General features: G+C 44.6%; 1 protein-coding gene across 4 annotated transcripts in view; it reads left to right on the top strand.

The window, feature by feature from the left end:
• Window positions 1–19,250, top strand: part of SoxN (SRY-box transcription factor soxNeuro) — a 116,362-nt gene extending 97,112 nt beyond the window's left edge. For 2 of the 4 annotated variants that reach the window (XR_011174701.1, XM_069124927.1), the window contains one exon: window positions 6,566–6,723. Coding sequence is in view for 2 of the 4 variants with exons in the window: in XM_069124927.1 (XP_068981028.1) it covers window position 6,566 (1 nt within the window). In the remaining 2 variants the exon portion in view is untranslated. Of the gene's footprint in view, window positions 1–6,565; window positions 6,724–18,040 lie in introns of those variants that run through there. The other 2 variants (XR_011174702.1, XM_069124925.1) reach the window with 2 other exon arrangements.
• The last annotated feature ends 239 nt before the right edge of the window (window positions 19,251–19,489 follow it).

Genomic DNA, 19,489 nt, shown 5'->3' with positions numbered 1-19,489 from the left:
GAAAGGTAGCGCTCGTTACGTGTTAGTATACAAAAGACGCAATAAACGTGAGAGATGTATAAATAATTGTAAAGAACAACGAAGTAAGGAACAATTCATAAGATCACGTGTCATACTTAGATACTTTTATGTTTAACGTTAACAAAGCTTAATAACAAAATTGATAACGCTGATATCGGTCATCGATAAATTGTTGATATAACGTTACGCAAGTAGATTGTCGAGATTAATCAAAATTACCAAGTCTGGTGAAAAGAGTTGCCTACAGGACACGTTTCTTCAGCCTGAGAAACGATGGACACCGGGTCGGTCCAACCGAGAAGGCAATTACACGGGAATTAATTGATTCAAGGTGGCAATTGGAATGCCTCAATCGAGATCACCGTGACACATCCACGTTACCTGAATATCTTCGTGCAATCGAACATCTCACCAGCGGACTCTCTAACGCCGTGACCGGATTCTCTAAGTCGGATTAAAGTCGCCGATTGAGTGTTTTGGCCCAGTTTCGACTTAGACGACGAGTTCGTCCCGTTCGGCTTAGCTAGACGCAGGATCGATCGATTCGCCGATCCAAAATCGGAGAATTTAATTAGCAAAGAATGTAAATTAAGAAGAATTACCGGTAGAGAGAAATATTCGAAGTTAAATTGAGAAAAGGACACCTTCCGTTTCGTTTCGACTTGAACGACGCTTCGTTTCTTCGTTGCTCAAAATTGAATAATTTTTATCGTTACTTATAGCAATTGATAATTCTCGAGCGATTTATAATTAGCAGAATTATTCGATCTTTTCCCTTTGGACTTGATTAAAAATTAAAACGTTAGACGGGGTAGAATGACCAGAGAGGCCGGCTCGTAGGATAAGGTGTCATCGTGAATTTTTTCGAAAGGGAAAGCTAGAAGGGTAAGACGAGAATGCGCCTCGTCATTCCACGGATCTTCGTTCGATACTGCAGGAACCTTGAAACGGGCTTCAGGAGCTTCCAGTACAAACGACAGCTATGAAATCGCCGATGATTGCTTCTCTCGATTCATCCCCTTAGCAATTCTCGTTTCCTCGATCCTCTGAAACTGACACGTTCGAAATTTTCGCCTTCAGCTAGAATTTATTGCCTACTCTACAACTGCGAATCCCAGTTACCACCGGTTCGATCTTCGATACGCTTTAAGATCCAGTAAATTCATATTCGAATATATTACGATCCACCGGGAAAAATTTGACGAAATTTCAAATAAAACGTGTCGTAATTCTCAACGCTTAATTCAAGATAGTCACGTCGACGCAATAATTACTCGTAATCGATTTGCGCGTAACGTCGATCGAAAGCTGAGGTCGCGACGCCGATTTTCCTCGGTGGTGGATTTTCGCTGATTCATGGAAACAACAAGGTCCGAGCAAAGGAACGAGAGCTGTTGGTTCCTCGACAAAGATTGACTCGTCAGAGATGAAACATCTATCCCCCTGTCTCGCTCTTTGCTCCGTAATTCCTCGTGTATACAGGACTAATGGGTTATTTCAGGTAATTAGCTGCAGAGCCCGTTTTCTTCTCCTTCGCTGGCAAAAAGCTACGATCCTGCTTCGCCGCGATTTCGCGCGTTCTCTCCGTACACCTCTCTATTTACGTATACCGAGTCGACTTCTCCACAACCCTCCGACGAATCATCTCTGACCGATTCCTTTCGCGTCGACGTGGTTAATTGCGATACAGCCTGCTCTTTGCCCAGGATATTAAACCGGCCTCGGAGATGTCCCGTGATAAATCGTTCCTCGACCGTGGATTCTCCCTGAAACTTTTTCAGTTCGTAACTCGAGAGAGCCTGCGATCGTTTTTAGTATAAAACAATTTCTGAAACTGGTATCCCAAGTAGAGTTCAATTCCATCGAATTGTCCAATTTTCCTCGCAAGTTTCAACACAAGTTCAAATCGACGTTCCTACGTACTCTGTCGTCAAATTATGAAACGTATTCGAAGAGAAGAAGTGCAAGTACGCCACATTGAGCGACAGCTAATTATCCATAATCGTTAATTACGTGAAAACTGGTAAACGTCGGAGCAAACAGTATCAGAGAAACGATCGTTTCCGGTATAAAATAATTCGCGACGTGGATGCGAATACCAGATCGTTTGATCCTGCCAAATTTTTCATTTTTTTCCGCAATGATAAAATTATTCCTACACGCTTCGTCGACAAGTTGTGCAACGCATTCGATCGAGACACGCAAGTACATTACAAAGCCAATTAATTATCGCGATTTAGCTTCTAAATTCTGACAAGCAATCGTCGAGACAGATGGTATAGAAATCAAAGGTTATCGATCGTTTGATACCTCTGAAATAATTTTCGACCCCGAATAGTAATAATTCTATCGAATCGTCTAACTTCCTTGAGAGACGAAGAAAATCATTTCCATATACTCTGTCGTCAAAATTATACAACGTATTGATCGAAGAAGCAAGTACAACACCTTGAGGGACAGCCAATTAATTATCGCGACGCGATCTTATGAAATCTAGCAAACAATCGTCCATGCAGACGGTATCGAGCGCGATCGAGCCCCATCCTGGACAATGGGCCGAACGTTTATCGAAAGAAACGATCGCGATCCCTGGACGTTTCGCCTAGGGCAGTGTGTAATCGGCCGATTAAGCGCGACCGCGGGCCTCGGGACCCGTGAATTTGGCAATTACGGGCCAGTGCTAATGACGAGCGACCCGACGCGAGGTAAAAAGGTGTCGAAGGTGGCGGGGAAGGCTTGGCACCTTGGAGAAGCCGTCTCTGCCGAGTCACGGCGTGTAACGAACTTGAGCTGGACTCGCCTCCTGCTGCCCCGCTCGGGGCTTCTCCCTTTTATCGACGATGCCAAATCCCGGCTGACCGTTTCCCTGTCACAGGATGAGGCATCATTAACGCCCGATACCTGGCCCGGTTGCCTCGGGAACGAGGTTACACCTTGATTTGTCCATCCTACTCGTTGTTTTGTTTGTAGCCGCGATAGGAGGGCTCCTTTGGTACGATGGTTCACGATTGGCTGAGTTCGACTCGATGCAATTGTTAAGATTAATCTACTTTGCATCCTTGCAACATGAAAAAGGCGAATGTTTCGCACCGAAGATCAAAAGTAAATTCAGTGATTTAAGAATAAATCGAGATATCCATACGGGCAATACAGGTTTCTTTGGAATTAATTTACTTCGCAGCAATGAAGATCATAGGTTCTTACGTTGCGATCGTCTCATAATTAATGCAGTTTCTTCTCTTCGAAATTCTCAAACAACGGAATATACCGTAACAGAAATAAAATACAGTTTAAAAGTTAAAATTTAAGGGAAAAATCGTAAAAAATTGCAATAGCCTAACACGCGAAATTCTTAAATTCTTACTGGGTAAATTAAAAGTTTATTTATTTTGAATAATTTTGATCGTAGATAGGACAGCCGTGGACTTATCGAGGAACGATTAAAGACGAGTGGCGAAAACGTTGGTAGCAAAATCGTAGAAGGAGGCTGGGAAGAGCGAAGAGCCGAAGGTGGCTGGTTCGTTAATTACTGATTTTCCTCGGTCCGCGTCACTTTTTAATTGACGCCAGAAATTGAACCAGAGAGCGGGCACATCGCGCTCGATGGCTGAACGGTCGTTTCTCGTCGAGTCATCCTTCGTCCCTCCTCTTCTCCTCCTCTTTCTGTCCGAATCATCCTGCTAGGATCGAAATAACGCATCTCCCAACCGAATTCTATATAGAAACATATATAGAGAATCGGCTACGGTAGTATCTTCGCGAAATCGTAAAATCGAAACTCGTTCTGCAAGAGTAAAATTAAGCCTTTGCGTTGCGAGCTACGTTTTATCGTGACTAGTTCGCAGGTGTAAATCAGAGTTTCGTTCAACAACTAGATCAGCCTGTAAGATTAAAGCTCGAAACAGATGCTTCTCTCTCTCTTTCTCTCTCTCTCTCTCTCTCTCTCGATAGATTATTTTTGTAACAATTCAACTCGCAATTTACGAGTATATTCTATCATATTATTCATTTGGGAATTCTTATTATCTACTGAACTCTATGGAAGTAAAATTGAATCACGGTTTCTGATGGAGAAATAAATCAACCTGTACGATTAAAGCTCGAAACAGATTCCTCTCTCTCTCTCTACAGATTATTTTTACAACAATTCAACTCACAATTTACGAGTACATTCTATCGTATTATTCATTTAGAAGTTCTTATTATCCACTGAACTCTATGAAAGTAAAATTGAATCACGGTCTCTGATCGAGAAATAGATCAGCCTGTTGAATCGAAGCTCGAAACAGTTTCCTCTTTCTACACGCTTCTGTATCGATGCAACAATGTATCACTTGAGTATCGGTGCAATTTCCATTCTACCATGGTATCTATTTATTCTTATTGGCCGTGAAATTTATTGATATAGAATCAGTTCGCATTATAGTTTCCGTCTAATTGTAAAAGTGGATCGATCGAATCAAAGCTCGAAACAGGTTCCTTTCTCCGCATCTTCCGATCTTCACTCCATCGTGGTATCCATTGAAAACGTTATCTATCCAAATTGGCGATAAAAGGAATCGTTAAATTCAGACGCGCAAGGTTACCGAAGAAACGACACGAGACGAAACCGCGAAACGGTCAGGCACGTTTTCCAGTCTCTGGGCAGGTGTTCCAGCCACGTGTCTCGGTTGTCAGTTCCCGGCCAGTCGAGACACTGCCAATGACACGAATCTTTGTCTCGGCGGTACTGCCATCCGCCTTTTCCACCCCCGCCTTCGAAGGAGCGGAGCGTAAAAAGCGTAGAAAGGGATGGAATCCGTTTCTCTACCTGTTTCACCGGTTCGTGTCTCTGTTTGATGAAACGGTTGGTTGGTTCTGGGCTTCATCCTCGCCGTGTCTCCGTCAGCTAGTTCTCCACCTCCGGACCGCGAGCCTGTCAGCGCCAGCCGGGCTTCTCACCCTCGTAAAAATAATTACAGAGGGTGGAGGAGGTTAGAGAAGGAGGGTCTCCTCGATATTGCCGGCCTCTCGTTCGTTCGCTACTATTGTGCCAATCGGATCGGCTGATAAGCTGCGGAGGAACGGGGCTTAATAAAAATTCATTTGTCACGGCCCTTTGGAGATGATGCGCGCGTCTTACTCGTCGTAATCTTCTTCTTCTCCTTATTTTCTCGTCTCTTTATTCTCCGGTTCACAGGGCCTCCTCTGTGACCGATTGATTTCGCTTTGCCCGTTTCATTGCGGCCCGATTACGAAACCCACTGTTTTCCTCGTCGAGTTAGCGAACACGTTGCGCGTCGCATTCACTCTTACTTCAATGGAATACGAAGCTTAACAATTTCAATCTCCAGATATTAAACGATGGAAGAATAATGTTAGATATTACGTCTGCAAGTAAAGTATTCAGAGCTGGATATCGCAAAATTATTCTTTCTAAATGTAACGTCGAAACGTCCAAGAAGTTGCTGCTTGTTGCATGCACGACGATATTCCACGACATATGAATTGATCGAACAAATCGAACAACTAACATTATCAACTTTGTCTAATAAAAGATTAATCTACTGTCTTTGAAACGCTCTTTGCCACGTGTGCCGCAGTAATTTCTCTAGCAATCGCGTTAATCCCACAAATAAATAAGCGAACCAATGAATGAAGTAATTTAAAAAAACATAAATCGAAATGCACGTGCATTGTTCGTTGTGCAGAGTTCATGGAGCGTCCCTGTCAGGGGAAATTAAAGCACGGGATCGATATCTGCTGCTAAATCGCGGATGTATCTTCGGGGAACGGGATAGGGGTAATTACTCGCAATTATTAATTACGAGATACGCGTGCTGCTCGTGTAGAAATGGCACGCGATGAAGGAAGGGGCGCCCCACGGGACGAACGGGTTAATAACGGTTCTGAGATCGTTCTAGCTTGACGCCTCGGAACAATCGATGATCGTTGATCCGCATAATCGCGAAGACTGACAATTTTTTTATTTTCTTGCGCGCAAGTCCCGGCGGGTCGGTAGGCGCAGCGAGAAATAAATTAATATTGCCACTTCGACGGTGGCACTGAAGGCTGATCACCGATCGAGCGATTGCCTCTCGTTTGTCCGCTCCACAAAAGTAGAACCCCTGTGTCCCTTTTCCCTCTCGTACCTTTCTTCGTCACGTATTATCTTCCGCGAGTTCCCGTCACGTAAAACCTTTCCAGTAACTTAAACCGATGTATCTTTCTTACATTTAGAACTGCTTTAAGATCTACAACAGCTACGAAAAAGTATTTGCACGTGTTCTCGTTTTCCGATGAGTCGTTTCTCTTACCGGGTTTCATCTACATTTCATTTTTACGATATCACATTTTCGTAACCGTATGAAAGTATACTACGACTCTGAACAATACGACTAACACGGTTGGATTTAATTAATCGATATGTAGCTAGACGCTATAATAAATACAACGTGTGCAAATGCTTCGTCGTGGCCACGTCATCTTGATACGCGTGTATATAAAAATATAGCTATGTGAATTGAATAAGATATTAACGTTATGTTGGTTGTTTTTGTTTTAGAACGGGAACACCGTGCACCGAAGCGCCACGCGAAGCTGCCCCAGCCCAGAACCAGTTATGAACATATGATTAAGCTCGTTTTAATAAGTTTTTATGTAGATCTTACGCGTAAGGATGTATGATAAAAGTAAGTGTTGAATAAACGAGATACGTTGAGACAGGAGGCGGCCAGTTATTTCCGATTTAAACGGACCCCTATCTTCCCCTATCTTTCTAACTCGACTTACGAAATCAGCTTAAATAACTGTTACCAAACATGCGACGGTAGTTCGATTATTCGACGGACAATCAGATCGTTCGTCTTTTTCCCCTCACCATTTTCGGGACGTTCGAGTTCACCATTTTCGAGGCGTTTCCTAGCAAGACAAACACGAGGAAAACAGACACAAATATAGACAGAGCCATAGGCGTAGACACAGACGAGGAACGCACGGAGAAGAAGTCGTCTTCGCCATCGAGTCGTAACCCTGGCGACGAGACACCCTGGCCATCCTCGTTCTCGGGAATTCCTCTCCTACAGGGATGAGCAAACTCTCCCCGTGGTATAACCCACCCTCGGCGGATAGCAAGTTGCAAGGACGAGGGTTGCTGGCGAGGTCTCGCCTGATTGGCGGCCGTGGACTATCGACCAACCCGCGACCGGCCCTTTGTTTTAGCCACCACCCTTCGTTATATCGAAGGTACCTAACCTGAAACGGAGGAAGATGAGCACACTCTCCAAAAGAGATTTCTTTCCTGGCTACGTTTAGAGAAAATCGAGATGGCTCGCCGCAAGTCTGCGTTTTTCCATAGAAAATTCTTTTTCACTTTACTCCCGGAACAATTATTTAGGGTCGGTATTGAAGTAATCGGGTGAGGAGCGATATAGATCTCAAGGTTAGTCTATAGATATGTCATTGCATAATTTAGTTAGATTATAGATTGATTTCAAGATCCATGTTACTTATCACCCGATTCTTGAAATATTAATTCTTCCTTAATTTCGTATTGATTTATCAGATAGACACGCGAATACGCTATAAATAATTGTTAGAGTTGGTGGCGAAGACGCTAGTATTAGATTGATAGATATTTGAAGTCCAGAGTTCACGATATAACTACAATACGAAGAACAATGTTTCTGATAACAGTCGTAACTTGTGACAATGGCCAAGCCAAGATCTAAAATGCACGGTATGATATTTGTACTAGAAAAGGAACAAAACGTGGAAAATTAAACAATCCTGGTTTCAAACCAGGTTACATTTACCTCGTTTAAAGACGACAAAGTACGCAGGGGTTAATAAAGAGAGGAAAAGATGTCGAGTTATAAAGAGCGAAAGAATAGTAGGAAAAGGCTCGGAGACGCGTGTGTCGAAACTGGCAAGTCGAGGGTGTGCGTAACGATGAAAAATCAGCGTTGCTTCGCACACAGAAAGAAAAACGAGAGATTCCGAGTGACATTAAGGAATGATTAAAGAATCATTAGAAGCGTAGTTAGAGCAACGAAATCTTCATTCTTCCCTCCATCCCTCTCCAATTACGGAGGCGTTGATGCGCTCTCACCCCCCTGTCGTTGACCAGCATTCCTCGGAGTCCCCATTTTTTTAATTAATAGAGCGTGCTACAACGAGCCGGTGATGCCTACCGGGTATACCGCACACGTATACACCGACGAACGCACGCAAACACAGATAAGCGAGCGCAGTCGCACGTCATCGTCGTCGTAGTCGTCGTCGTCATCGTCGTCGTCGTCGTCGTCGTCGACGTTGTCGTCGCCTGTTGGTGCACGAAGAGAGGGCTGCGATTCGAACTGAAGGAAGAGAAGAGAAACCGAAGAGGAAGAGGAACGAGCTGCCGGCAGAAAGAAAGGGGTGGGCCGCGAAGGGTTTTAACGAGGATGAGCGAGATAAACCCACCTCCGACTCCGTTTCGCTTTATCCATCCACGCTTTCTTTCTTTCTCCTACCTTTCCTTTGCACCCTTGTTTCTCATCTAACTCGGATTTCTCTCTTCTTTTCTCTTACGTTCCATCGGTTTGTCTTTCTTTGCCTGCGTTTTCCCAACGCACCCTCTGCCTCGATCCTCTTCATTCTTCTTCACGCAGCGTTTCCTCTATCCTCTTGTCCCTCTAGATTTATCCTTTATCTTCGTTCTGCTTCGATCAACGACTTCGTTCCTCCTTCCTCCGTATCTCTTTGTCCGTTCTCGCTTTGTTCTTGTCTCCTCTCCGCGTGATTCTTTCTCTTCATTGTTCATCGACTCTTTCGTAGTTTCTACTCTTTCCAAACTCTCGGGTCGTATTTACGAATCGTACAATGACTTGTCAAAATAAAAAAGAGATAGTCAAGTTCCTTCCTCTCGCGGATTTTTGGAACGAGAGCCAAGGGGGATTTTTCTTTCGAATCTCCGTGGAACTCTGCGGAATTTCTTAGACAGACAGAGCGTTTCTGCGATACTCATGCTTCGTTTACCTTTTTCTTTTTTCTTCGCATAATCTAGTGTTGTTTTATTGGTTAATATACAATGTTATTAAAAATAGCAGAAATCTCTAGTTGCAACAGAATACGTTTGAAGAGAATCGGAGAGAATGACTGGAAAGAGATTGATGACGCAACTCATGCAACTTCACCTGCTGCGTTCTAATCAACGGAGTTATCGATTAATAAACCAACATCTTCGATATATCGACCGGCGGTTTAATTAACTTCGCTTCGATCTGGTCGATTTTGCCACTAGGTAGAGCCGACGCTACGATGATTTGTACAGACGCGTATTTAAACCGAGATATCACGTACCTCCCATTCATGCGATATTAATATTTCCATTGATACTTATATTTCAGCCATTGTTCCGGGACAAAAGGAGACCGTATTATTTGTCGTAACGATATTTTTGTCAAAGTTATTTTTTGGCTGTCGAACGATGCCTAGAAACGTCGACCACCCACTGTATAAATTCCTGTCATCGTTGTCAACGTCCGTGGTATCTGTTTTCTATTTTCTTTTTCCCCCAATACAATCCCCGATAGCGAACGCAATAAAAGAATTCGCATTCGTGCTTCGCAAGCAGTTGAATTTGGTTCGGTTAATTGTCGAACGTTTCACTGTCGAACTGTCATTGTTAATTAGGCTAATCGTTTGCCACGAGAAAGAATTTATGTTATGTAATCGATATACCGCGATGCTCGGCAGTCGCATCTCCTAGAACATTAATTAGGTGTACAATCAATAATTTAGCAAGCATTCTTCGCGACTCAACTCGGCGAGAAAAGCAAGACACGGTATGTATCATCGTCGCGCGAACTTTAATTAACGCGTGTGGCCAGAACAGCGTGGACCAGCGTCATCTTCGTCACGCTTTCCTCTTACCAGCGGCGTCGAAATGATCGAAGAATTGTCAGATCGTAAAAGGGTCGAAGCCGATCGCGCGTCACGTCCTCACTGCGTGTCTAATGAAATGAATCAACCGGGTGGCATTACACGCGCGATTTTCTGTCCCATCGAAATCACTTTCTATCTTCGCCTGACAACGAGGTTCCATCGTGTACTCTTTGCTTTCCGGAGGAACGAACCATAAGTATTTTAATCGTTCAAAAAGAACAACTTCGATCGTGCTTGTCACAATAGATACTATAGCTAGCAATTAGCTTTTTTTCGTAGTAAAAGAAGAAACGATTTCCGTACACCGACTATCACAGTTTTTTTTTTTTTTTTTTTCTAAAATGATGTTACTATATCCTGTAAGAAAAATATAAAAGCAGAATGTTATATAAACATAGACTGGCGAATGTTTTCTTAAAAAATTATAAGAAAAAGATGACATAACAATGGACTGTTCTTTCGTAGCATGAAAAATAAAGGCAGATTGGCGGCATTATATCAACTCTATCTGAAAGTGTTTAAACGTAGCAAATGGACTAACGAGGTAAATTTTTTGTTGGATTAACGCGTATTAATTCTTGTTACATAAATTTTTGTTTTATAGCGTTTCATATTCTCCATGGAAAATTTAATCCCACGAACTTGAAACTGGAAATTTTGTAACACGAGTATATTTCACGCGCGGCGGAAGAATTTATTAGGAACATAGAGGAAGTATCGATTAGTCTTGATGAACGTTGGCAAAACTGAAAACTTATCGGGGATATCAAAATACAGCGTACATATTCGTACGATATCGTTACATGTTGCGCAAGTATTGTTGCGGTAGACGAAAAAGGTGAAAAATGAATGGAGAAAGCGCAAGAGGAACGCCTCGGAGCGAAGCTGGTTGTCAATCAACCCTCTCTCCCTTGCCAAATTACTGTCAAACGCAATTAGAATTGACATGGTGAGCCGAGGCTAAACCAGAATCGCGAGGCAAACCCTCGTTAACGATTTCAACCCTGAGGCCCATCCTCGGTCGCTATTTTCTCTTCCGCCACTAATTAATACACCTCTCTCACGCGTGCGTCAATTTTACTGTTTCGCTTTGCTCCGAACCCTCTTTCGCTAACCTTTGCTCTCTATCAAGCTAGAAGCTTGGAATATCAAATTTTCATAACCGAAAAAACCGAAATTTTTTAAAGACTGAAAATATTCAAAAAGAGAGAGAGAGAATGGGCGCATAAGTCACGCTTAAGTAAAGCAGAGAAATCAAATAATCCTCTAAGAAGTGAAATCATCTGAGAAACGTTGAACATAAAGATGGTGTCGCTAAATATAGTAATTTACCAATATAACGAATAACTGACTGTTCAACTATTCTGCAAAGTAACTGACTGTTCAAATATTCTGCAAAGTGTACGCTTGCAATAAATAATTTGTAACTTCTATGTAATTTGCAGGTTGCTTTTGAAATTTTACTATCGCAATCGTCACTGTCGTGTCTCGTCACAGTGTAAATGAAATTTCAAAATCTTTCGTATTACTCATATAATATATTCGTCAAAATTTTCTATGAACGTTCAAATATTTTAGCGTAGATCGGTATATTGGACTTTGTAGAAATACGAAATTCTGATCGATTAATCGTCCCCTTGATACGCTAGATTAATCGTCACGTCCCACGTGAAACCAGTAGGTGTCCTAATACTTACAAACAAGAGTATACGCAAGATTAACGAGTTCCTTTAAAATATTCAGTTTTGCCATGCAAAATTGTATTCAAATTCCAGTTTGGAGGCTCGCAGAGAAGTTGCCGGCCGACAGAGGACAGAGAAATAGAGAAACCAGTCTGCGAGCTGGAAGAATACCGAATGTCGAGTGTTATTAATGCACGTGTCTAACGGCACTCCTGTCCGCGCGGTCGTTTTGCAATCACTGTTGATACTCGACGGTCTGTCGCACCGATACCGAATGGGAAAAAAAACTGTACCCTTCTCTCCATCAAACGCGTTCTACAGCGGCGAACATAGTCGAAATATGATCGACATTCATTAATCTCGAACGTTCCCATTCACCCCCTCCGTAACGAGTTCACCTTTCGCACAAAGAGTAGCAACCCTCGATGTCGCGGATGCGCGAAGTTAGCGACGCGATTAAAGCACGTCTTCGACAATTTCGACGAGCAGAAGAAGCGTCGACCTCCCCTTTGTTCGCGTTATACCCGACTTTATCCGAATTTATTTACGCAATAAAAGTCTATGGACCCAGGAGGATTTCTCTCGGCGGGAAAAATAAAGAAAAAAGGAAGAAAATCTCGATCCATTCGTTTCGTTTTCGCGGCACCTCCGCTCTGTTCTTACCACTTTTTTATTCGAATGGAACGATCCAGCACTCGGCGAGGCGATGATATATATTAAAGAGATGCTTTTTGGCAATAAACAATCGCGCTCTGCGACCGCAGGCAGTTAGCAGGAGCATTAGGGTGAATTATTCCGGCCACCCAGCGTAAAAAGTCTCATGAATCACGGGAATCATGGGCTTTTTGCCCTCTCTGGCATAGGATCTTGTTTCTCGTCGTGTGGAAGCCCGAAACTACGCATTTCATTTTGTAGACACAAAGATTTCCAGCGTGTTTCGCCCACTCGAACAATTTCACCGATAATAGATACGTAATTGAAAACCATTAGGGATAATGGAAAACAATTAGATACAACGCCGTTCATAAATATCCGGATGCTTTGGTTAATGCCTAGTGACAGTATGTGAATTTTCCCATAGCGTGTAAATTAATGAAAAATTAATAATAATTAAAGGCTTAGCTTATTGCGCTTATCGCGTTTCCCATCTTGTCGATTTAACCGTAATTTTAACATAACTGAAATACACCTATACGATAGCGTATTACGACAGGCATACATCTGAATGACCTAATGAAGAAGCTCTAAGAATGACAACGGTTATAAGGATTATACGAATCATTCGATTCGCGCATTCAGTCGCAAATATCCTCAAAGGCGACAGCTGCAATTGCGGCAAACGCGAGGGGGTAGTGGCGTGCCCTTACCCTCGACTCGAACACACTCGCGGTAAAAAACAGAGCGCATTTACGAAGACAGAGGAGAGGCACACGTACGTGGACACGGTAGCGGGGCCATCGTTCATTCGAATTACCCAGAGACGGTTCTTTTTCATTACGGTAAGAGCCGATTGCATTTTTTTACGTCCCTCTGCGACACAGGGGGTGTCCAATCTGGAGAATCATGTGGAAGGAGGGCCATCTAATCACGTGTTCCTGGCAATCGTGTCCCGCGTCCGCCCTCCATGGCTTCGCGACCCCTCCATCTTGGACACAATCCTGCCAGAGAAAGAGGAGAGAGGCCGACGAAGGGATGTCCCTTCTATTCGAGAACCGTAGGGACACGGCCTCCACCTTCTTTTCCATTCTTTTTACTCTTCCTCCTTTCTCCTTCTCCGCGTTCTTCTCTTCTCCTTTTTCTTCTTTCTATCGGCGCAAATCGCCCTTTCACCATTCCGAGGGCGCTTCCTCGATCGTGCTTAGCGTAGGTTGGCGTAATTAAGCCGCGATTGAAAATTAATCATCGCGGATCGATTTCGTGCATCGCCGTCCCGCGAAACGGTAAAAAGAAGTTCGTCCGCACGAGCCGGTGGCTCAAGGTCTCCTTTGATGTAACCGCGAACCAACCTAACGCGAACCGTTGCTTCCCTTTCGTTCTCGCTATCCTGTCGTGCGTTGTAAGCCGCTTACGCTAATTATCTCGTGGTTGGCAAATCATTATCTTCGCGTCCCGCCGAATCGTTTTTCCCTGCTCGCTCTCTGCATCGCGGTACACCATCGTCTTCGACCTTCTTGAACTTCGTCTCCACCTGACCCTTCGAACGTAAGAGGATCTTTTGGAAGATTTACGACGAGCTACGGAGCGAGCAACAGTCCTCAGAATTATTTGTATCGCAGTCGCGACCGCGAGAACGTTCCGATAAATCTGCTTGCAAAATGACGTCGTTCGAACCGGCGAAGAAGCGAATAAAATCAAAGACATGGATGTTTTATCATCGACACAATTCGAATGAATTCTGAATTCTCTATCTTGGCAGCGATTTCAGCTCTTCTTCATTTACCACGTATATTTAAACGTTGGACGGAGCACGTGGAAGGGACACCAGCCTCCTCGCAGACTCACCATTTCCAAGAAAGTTCCCCGCAATTACCGATCAGACCACCGACCGGACCACCAAAGAACAAGACGAAATTAAAAATCCTGCAATCCGCGCTTCCGTGTCCCTCGAGGAAGGAGACGCCAACGGGGATGAAGAAGACTTAAAAATCCCAGGATCCCGGTGCCACTTACCCGGAGCGGAGCACGGGTGCGCCAGCGTAAATTGTCAGCCAGGACAATTCGACGAAATCACCGATCAGCGGAGCTCCTTATTTCGACTGGAAGCGAATGGCCGTCGAACGGTTCACGAGCAAAAGAATTAAAGGCTCGCGCTGGTCAACCAGTTCTTTCTTCCTCTTTTTCTCCTAACCGATTCCCTTGGCGCAGACGGTCGAGGCAAGCAGCCAGCCAACTTCCTCCTCGTTCCTCCTCCCTCCCCCAGCAGGAAATCCCAATAATCCACGATGAGACACAGATTGAGTCTCCCAGAGACGGCGGAGAGAGAGAGAAAAAAAGAAAAAAGAAAGAATCGAGCAGGAGAAGCGGTCGACGAGGCAAAGCGAGGCTCGGATAAGAGGGCTGGCGTAACGGGAGAAGAAAATTGGAATCCTTCCGGGACGGAGGATGATAAAATTGCGGATGGCCAGGTGTTACCGTAATCCGGATTGAGACGGACCGTCCGAGAGAGCTACGCGCACATACACCTGCAACATTTTGTACGGAACCCTATACGTTTTCTTGTTCCCGCGTGATTCACGTTCCTTTCTGGCCACGTGGATTAGAATCGTCTCGGTTTCCCGAGAAAGAGACGTTCCTGCAACTTCAACGAACGCTAAGAAGGGGGTCGCGCTTTGCCAAACTACGCTTCTAGCGGCCGCTGGCTTTGGCTTAAACCAGTTTACACCGTGCTCGGGTTAACTTGCTCCGCTCCTGAAAATTGTGGCTGCGCGTACTGCGGTAGACTAGTTTCACAAGATGAAAACTTTCCAGGAACTGAATCGAGCGTTTCAATCGATTCCTCGCGTTGCGAGTGGAATTGTACGAAATTTCAGGGAAATTGGCCGAAAAAGTTTCACATAATTCGCGTAATATCTGTAAACTTTGTATCTCTAATTTCATATTCCTTCCCCTCTTTCTTCTTCTTTTAAACTTTCTGCTTTTTTCTTATCCTACGTCGCTCCGCTTTTCCATACTTCTCATGCTTTTTTGCCCCTCCCTTCTCATTTCATTTCCTTCTTTATTTTCTCCTCTTCCCATGCTATTTTCTACTTATTTTAACTTGTTCCTAATATAGGCGAAATATTTTTGCGTCTCGTTTGCTTATTCAATGACGCTAAAGGAAAAGAAGACAGTTCGTTGCGATGGTCCCCGGACTCTTCTCAGATCGTTATCAAAGCAAACTGGTACGAGGCGTGGAACGTTAATTCCAAGGGAACTTACATATTACACTACCGGTACATAAATCCTGGACCCCTTGCACGTGGAGGGGATAGAGAAAAAGGACAGCGATACGCGCGTCGATTTAAAAAGACGCGATCTCATTCGGGCTGCTAACGGGCGGCGATTATTCGGATCCAGCTGCGGAGGACGAGCAAACGGCAGGACAGCGCGAGCAGCGATCGTAATTTGTTTCCAGATCGTATCTTCAAAGTAGGTGCGCGTCGATAGGGGAGGAACTATTCTCGCGGAACAAACGGTGGAACGTTCTCCACATGGTCGTACAGGAAATCTAAAAATTCGTGGAAGAATTTCAAAATACAATCCTTGATCGATCCTGTAATCGACAAAGACAGAATAATTATAATCGAAACTGTATCCTTTTGTCTTTGATTAATCTGTCGTTCGAGATGTCGAAATCGCTGCCTTAAGAAACCAATCGCTATATCTGAAAAACCGCCATGCTGCTGCCTATCCAGAAAAAGATCCTGAAAAGAAGTGGAAATAAATTCGCAATAAAACTGTCCACGAGGCGGTGGACCAGGCAGGCTGGAGCGTGTATGGCCTTTTCGCGAACGAAGCAGCAGGATCAGGACCATGGTCCTGTATCGTATATCGCACATATCGCATCGAAGGATCGGTGTAAGCCGGTAGCAGTCAGTTCTCTCCCCGAGTCCGAAGGCAGCAACAGCAGCAGCAACAGCAGCAACACCACCGCCACACTCGATGCGCACAATTAATATCGGGCCGTATCTCTGATCTCTCATTATTACCTGGTGGTTGCCGGTGTGTGAGGGTGTAGCCGTTCCCGCAGGAACGAGCCTCTCGAATGTTCAGCCACGGCTGTGTTGGTACCGGCTACCGTACACCCCGGGACACCAGAGTCGGCCATGCATCACCCTAACGAGCCGGGCATCGCGTGCCGATCTGTATTAAGGATTTATAATCCTCCGGACGCAGGAGAACTCCTAATGTCCTGGCTGAGCGGGAGATATTTGCCTATAGGCTCGCACGATCGCGCTGGACGCTTCCTTCGGCCACGGGGAATCACCGTGTGCCCCTCTTCAAACAAATAGGCACACCCACGAAGACTTTTTTATTCCTTTTCTACGATTTTTCGTGTTTCTCCTCCTTTTCGACTTTTTGCTCAGTGGCAGCGTAACGATATTCGATGAAGACGTCTTGCTCCTTCGAACGACGCAAAATGAGATTCTTTCGTCGATCGAGTCGCTCGCAGGATCAACTCTACCGAGATTGATTTCCGAAGAATTAGACGCTGATACTAAAATTAAGATGTATTCAGAGAATGGAGTGTGTCTCGGTTGTTTGCCTCTTGACTAATTCGATTCGCCGTACGTAAGACGCTTGTCGATTCGTAAGAGCGAAAAGGACGATGTTGATCGTCTCTGGTACCTCGTCGAAGTACTTGGTCGATCATCAACGTCCGACAGATACATTGAAAAACGTCTTCCTCCTTCTCGAGTCTCGGAATAAGGTTCTTCCGTCGATTCTTCCAACGTCAGGCGATTATTCGATCACCAATTTTTAGGAATGCAACGTACGATCTTTCGATATCCTCTTGAATCTGAAAACGCTCGGCTGGCTAGTACCTTCCGACAGGTAGATTGTCTCTGCCTAAACACATATTAATTAGACTCGCCGCCAGCAGGAAGACATAACTCGTTGAGGGATGAGTGAAGGATGACGTGGTCGCGGTGCAGTTTCCGAGTGTCGTGTTACGTCTAGGTGTGTGCCGTTTCCTCGGCTACCCCACTCGGTCTTGTGGGTCCGCGATCCAGGGGCCTGGTGGAGCAGGGAGGATCCGCGGGTGGCCCCAACCCGGCTACGGGATCGTAGGCACCGTACGTGGGCTCGGAAGAAACCGAGCACGACGCTACCGGCGCATTAATAACACTGGTAGCCGGTCATATGTTAAACGTCCACCCTGTTATGCACGCCGCTACTGCCACCGTCGGTGGGTCAGATCCACGGGAGGGGCAGGAAAAAGGAAGGGGGAGAGGGCAGGATGCCGTAGGTACGTTTTACCTACAGCGACGTGCTCCTCCGTGCAACGTGGTCGCGGTGCAGATCACTTTCTACATATCTACCTGCACCCCTCTTCCGCTTTGATTCCAGCCACTCTTTTCCATTTTCGTCGAGGCTTTCACTAAAACTTTGTCATCCCTTCGCAGATCAGATATTTCGCTATGCGAAAATCGCAGGCGAAGGACGCGATAAGTCACGTTTCTCGGTTCTCATGGGAAAGCAATTTTAGAGTTCAAACATGTTGTCCCGATCCCACGTCGAAACTTCTCTTCGCGTTCGATTTTCCGATTAAATGTTGAGATATATAAATATTTCAACCCCTTTGTGTATTTAATAAATATTAATAACATCGGTTATACGTAAGCTTCTCTAAAATACGTCGAACTAATAAAAAGAATATAGAATCAAGCTAATATTAGGATACAGAGCAGTTGAAGTTTGCAACCGTAGATCGTGATTGTCTGTTCCAGGTACCGATACATGTGGAAGAGGTACGGGGATCAACATCCAAACATCTCTTCCTGGGATTCCTACTATTCAGAGAAATAAAAATGAAGCCAAGGATACATCCGGTGTATTCGTTCTTCAACGTTGCAGTTGATACGGATGGCCAAGGACGTCTTACGAATTAATCAAACGGTGTTTGACCATCAACGTGTGATTAGTGTCGCTATTATTGTGATCCGTCCAACGAACGAGATCGACGAACAGTTATCATTACCGGGGGATCCACGATTATCATTATCAACGGCGCGGCAAACGAGAGCTGCCGGTTGAATAATTCATACGCCACTCACGACTCGTCCGTTCCTCTTTCTCTCTTCCACTCGCTTTTTTTTCTTTTTCTTTTCGGTGGGTTCCGCGGCCGCAAATGAGAGAAAGTACGTACAAATGAGAGGCCCGAGACGTCGTGTCGTAGTGACTATACGCATCGTTATAAATCAACCATGTGCGAGGATAAATCGTGATGTTACCACGCTGTTTTGTCGTTCGTTCGCGTTTCCTCTCGCATTGTCTTTCCCGTTTTCCCTCATCATTCGCGAATCTCGCCGACTTTTTCGTCGAAATAACGACTCCCTCGATACGCCACGCCAAGCCAATTCCAAACAGCGACACTTAAAAAAGAAACAGACCGAGAAATTTGTTCTCGGTCATCTTTCTGTGACGTTCTTTGGATTATTTAAAAGGCTGACTCGTTTTTTCGTTCATAATAAATTTTATAAACGTGAAAGAATTGTTATCGACACGCGTGATAAAGCGTTTCTTAAAAAAAAAGTCGAGAATCTCTCTGTTCGTTAAAATAAGAGTGAGGTCAGAACGTAAAAATTCGAGGACCACGACGCGGTTAAGAAAAAAACTAGTAGCAACTGCGATCTTTCGAGACGATGGCGTTAAAATAAATTGAAAATTGGAGAAGAAACAGGTAAAATCGGAGAGAACGTGCCTCTGACGGTTTATTTCTGTTCTACCTGCTGGCTTCTTCCCCTTTCTGACGTTTTCTCGTTAATTATTCCAAGCGTGCGCGTATGCCACTGGAATATACGCGATCGTAGATATACGCCCGCGTCTCTTGCGCAGCGTGACGCTCGTTCGTGAAACAGAGACGACTGCGCGGCGGAGGAAAAATCGCGATTTTGCGTAGATTGAGACGGTTGGGTGAATAAAGTATCGGCGAAACAAGCTTGGTCTTGATTTATTCTCCCCGAGATCCCTTTGGCCTCGACCATTTGCTGTAATTCCCAAGATTTTGAAGACTTTAACCGGAGGAAGGTCTTTCGAAGAGGAGAAAATATTCTCTCCAAGGTAAGTTAGTAATTCGAAGATGTCTAGCTCGGTGTCGGAACTGTCTTAGGCGTGAGCGGGTCAGAAATAATTAATAGTCACGGTCGAATCGCATTTTGGAAGAACGGTGGACATTC

This window comes from Bombus flavifrons, chromosome 12 (genome assembly GCF_040668555.2).
Source record: "Bombus flavifrons isolate JBK064 chromosome 12, iyBomFlav1_principal, whole genome shotgun sequence".
In the NCBI taxonomy this organism is placed as follows: domain Eukaryota; kingdom Metazoa; phylum Arthropoda; class Insecta; order Hymenoptera; family Apidae; genus Bombus; species Bombus flavifrons.
This window is presented reverse-complemented; position numbering and strand designations above follow the sequence as displayed.